This window comes from Tachysurus vachellii, chromosome 11 (genome assembly GCF_030014155.1).
Source record: "Tachysurus vachellii isolate PV-2020 chromosome 11, HZAU_Pvac_v1, whole genome shotgun sequence".
In the NCBI taxonomy this organism is placed as follows: Eukaryota; Metazoa; Chordata; class Actinopteri; order Siluriformes; family Bagridae; genus Tachysurus; species Tachysurus vachellii.
The window spans coordinates 15,692,167-15,695,790 of NC_083470.1; the positions used below are offsets into that span (position 1 = coordinate 15,692,167).

Below are 3,624 nucleotides of genomic sequence, written 5' to 3' on the forward strand. Positions count from 1 at the left end.
TATGTGTTAAAATTCTCCATATGCTTGCATAAGCACTTCCAGTTCTGCTGGTGAGAAATATGCAGACTTTTCTTTTGTCTGATGCTGTTGCCATGGTGACTCCTTATATCTGCGCTCCATTGATAATGGCTTTTTTTAGTTGTGGTGCTTAACTCAGAGTCAGTCAATTTAGAGTTGATAAAACTAACTCTTTTCAGCTGTTCTGTAACCGAAAACTCAGAGTTTCCCATCTCAGGGTTTGTCAACTCAGAGTTCAAGTTTAAACTCAGAGTTGGTTGAACCTCCTTTCTGAAACAGGCCCCAGGCTCACCAGTGTTGAGAGTTACCCTTTGTACTTGACATTGTTTGATCATTGCATGCCAACCTCAAAGTCCAGCTGAAGGATTTGGTTACAAACAAATAAAACAAACAGAATACACACAGTTGCAAGTCAGATACAGAGAGAGCAGGTAAGCAAAAAGAAAACAGAAAGACCTTACAGAAATACTAGACATACTATACTTTATGATTATTGTATTACATGCTTCATATAAAAATAAACTGCCTTTATTTTTCTTTTTGCAATTCAACAAAACATCCAACATTTCCAAAGGATGTGGGTTCTTTTAGTCATTTCAACAACCTTTCTCCTAAATGCTCCAGTTTTGGGTGGAGTGAAGGACCTAAATTCACACTTCAGCTTCTATGAGAAAAACAATGCAATGGCTATTAATGCACAGACACTTCCCCAGGGTCATGACAACCTACAGATGGAGTCTCCAGACTTTCATCAAGACAACACAGTCACCAAAGACTTGCCACTGGAAGGCTTGGAAGAGGAGGATTACATTGATTTTGATAAGATACTGGCAGAAGGAGACGATGACTACAGTGACGGTGATGCAATAGATGAAATCACCACACCTGAACCAGATTTTGACTTTGTCTCAGAGCTCTTTGATCCTAAAGTGCACAGAGCATGTCTCTTGAGACTTTTTCATGGTCGAACACGGCTGCAGCGCATTAATGTGGTCAATGCCTTTTTTGGATTTCGCCTTTACCGAAGCCTTCGCAAACAAGTAAATCAAACGGATAATGTTTTGCTGGCACCTGCTGGAATTTCCATTACCATGGGAATGATTGCTCTTGCAGTTGGTTCTACCACACACAAGCAGCTCTACCAAGCTTTAGGCTTTGCTGAATTTGTCAATGCCAGCATTCACTATAATGATTCCACTGTGCACAAACTTTTCTGCAAACTTACACACCGACTCTTCAGGCGTAACTTTGGTTACACTTTGCGATCTGTCAATGACTTTTATGTCAAACATACTGCAGTCATTACAGAGGGCTTCCGTAGTCAGGCAAAGACATATTATTTTGCTGAGCCTCAATCTGTGGATTTCAGAGACCCAGCGTTCCTTTTGAAAGCGAACCAGCGTATTCAGAAGTTGGTAAAAGGGCTAATCAAAGAACCACTTAAAAGTGTTGACCCCAACATGGTAGTAATGATTCTAAACTACCTGTACTTTAAAGGTAACTACCTTAAGCATGACAATAATAAACAAAATACAAACAACAGCGACAATAACAATAATAATAAAATATAAAGTGCCTTTCTAGCATCAAACTCATTGTAGACATGGCAAAAGACTAGTAGGAGGTAGAAAGAGATTAAAGGTATGTTTTAAGGTAAAAAAGGAAGAGGTATAACAGCCATACATGTTCTAGAAGAGAGCATTCAACAGTTTGGAAGATATGGCACTAATTTATCTGTCCCACTGGCTTTAGTGTGGTCATAGGCACCACTAGTAGACTTCTGGTGGACTCAATTGCAAAGCTGGGATTTACAGCTGTAGGAGATCAGAAAGCACCGGTTCTCTAGCTGCCATTTAAATTAAAATTCTTTTTAATTATTTTGCTTTTGTCTTAATAATCATTGACTAGCATGATGTAAATTAATTTGCATGTATGATAAGAATGTTTACATGGCTGATTTTTGTTTAAATTATTGATAGAAAGTTTAAAATTCTGAGAATTTTAATCTTGTATTTAGAGCAATTACTTAGCAAGAAATTATTGCAGTTCTCATCTAGCCCTGGGTTGACCATGCAGGAACATGGGAGCAGAAGTTTCCAAAGGAGCTAACCCATTACCGTAACTTCCGTGTGAGTGAGAAGCACCAGGTTCGTGTGCCAATGATGCAAAATAAGGGTACCTACCTGGCTGCAGCTGATCATGACCTGAACTGTGATGTCCTACAGTTGCCCTACAAAGGCAACATAAGCATGCTCATTGCTGTGCCACAGAAACTTTCTGGTATGAAAATACTTGAACAAGAGGTTTCACCTATTGTCATTAACAAGTGGCTCAACAATATGACCAACAGGTATAGTATTAACAAAACCCTCATTAGTGGAACTGCTTAAGACAGATATTAGTGAATGTAAACATTTAATTGTTTATGGTTTAAAGAAGAAAACCTTTAGAAATTTTACAATTGAGTTCCATTCAGCATTTATTTAACTCCTAGCATCAAAACCTTATTGAAAAGTTTTTGTTTAAGTATAATTGCTTAAAATGAATTTTTGCCATGGGGTTTCTGTTAGAACACGTGAGGTGGTGCTCCCACAATTTAAGCTGGAGCAGAGCTATGATCTAGTCAACCACTTGAAGCAGTTGGGTCTAACTGACCTCTTCACAGAAAAGGGCGACTTCTCTCCTCTGGCTTCTGAGAAGGTCTCTGTCAACTGGGTAAGACAAGATTCTATGCTAAAACAAAAGTCTAAATAGATTTGTTTATCTTTACTTATCTACCCATTTGTATGTAAAGATTATGTCAAGGTATTTTACAAGAACTAAAAGGATATATTAATATGTTATTTATGCTAACATTTCCCATAATGACATATTTTGTTGTCTCACATTTTCAGTTTAAGCACCAAAGTGCCATCACAGTAAATGAGGAAGGTACTGAAGGAGGAGCAATGACACATGTGGGTTTCATGCCACTGTCAACACAGACACGCTTTATTGTGGACCGGCCCTTTCTTTTTTTTATCTACGAACATCACACTGACTGCCTCATCTTCATGGGACGGATTGCAGACCCATCAAAGAGTTAATTTTCTATACACATACAGCCAAGCTTTAAATGTACTACAAACTGTAATAAGTGCACTGCAATGGAGATCACTAATTTAGAGTCTAATTCAGCAACGTTATTGCCAGACTCAGTAGTACTCAGCAACATTTCAGTAAATAATAAATGATGCGATTAATATTCATTTCCAATTTATAAATAAGTATGAAACACATACAAATGTAGCATTAAAACATTTTAAGCATTGCAACATGTTTGTGGTTTTTACTTTTATGGAAGTGAGGGTGAATTTGTAATATAAAAAAGCATATCAAATTGCAGAAATGGATAACATTACTGTTATGTTCAACTAGGTTTAAACTATGCCAAGATGTTTCTTCTTTGAGTGATTTTAGAATTCACTAAATGAAAGTCTGAACAAACATTTATTTTGGAACATACATTTATTTTAGAAAGCAAGAAGTTTGATAGAGTTTAATGATCAGTAAACTCTGCTACTGAAATCTACATGAGACATTCCAGGCTTAAACACATTCCAGGCT

The 3,624-nt window shown here is 37.2% G+C and overlaps 1 protein-coding gene across 1 annotated transcript; it reads left to right on the forward strand.

Moving 5' to 3' along the window:
• The first annotated feature begins 310 nt into the window (after window positions 1–310).
• Window positions 311–3,328, forward strand: serpind1 (serpin peptidase inhibitor, clade D (heparin cofactor), member 1). Its single transcript, XM_060882031.1, has 5 exons — window positions 311–449; window positions 593–1,515; window positions 2,095–2,368; window positions 2,589–2,733; window positions 2,913–3,328. Exons 2-5 carry the CDS (start codon window positions 594–596, stop codon window positions 3,102–3,104), a joined length of 1,533 nt encoding a protein of 510 aa, XP_060738014.1. The 5' UTR covers window positions 311–449; window position 593; the 3' UTR covers window positions 3,105–3,328.
• Window positions 3,329–3,624: the final 296 nt, after the last annotated feature.

What these genes read in the sequence shown, in the direction of transcription:
- serpind1 (XM_060882031.1), top strand. Translation starts at nt 594, where the DNA reads ATGTGGGTTCTTTTAGTCATTTCAACAACCTTTCTCCTAAATGCTCCA. An exon ending in CTCAACAATATGACCAACAG is followed by an intron (nt 2,369 to 2,588) that starts GTATAGTATTAA and finishes GGTTTCTGTTAG; the next exon opens with AACACGTGAGGTGGTGCTCC. An exon ending in AGAAGGTCTCTGTCAACTGG is followed by an intron (nt 2,734 to 2,912) that starts GTAAGACAAGAT and finishes TCACATTTTCAG; the next exon opens with TTTAAGCACCAAAGTGCCAT.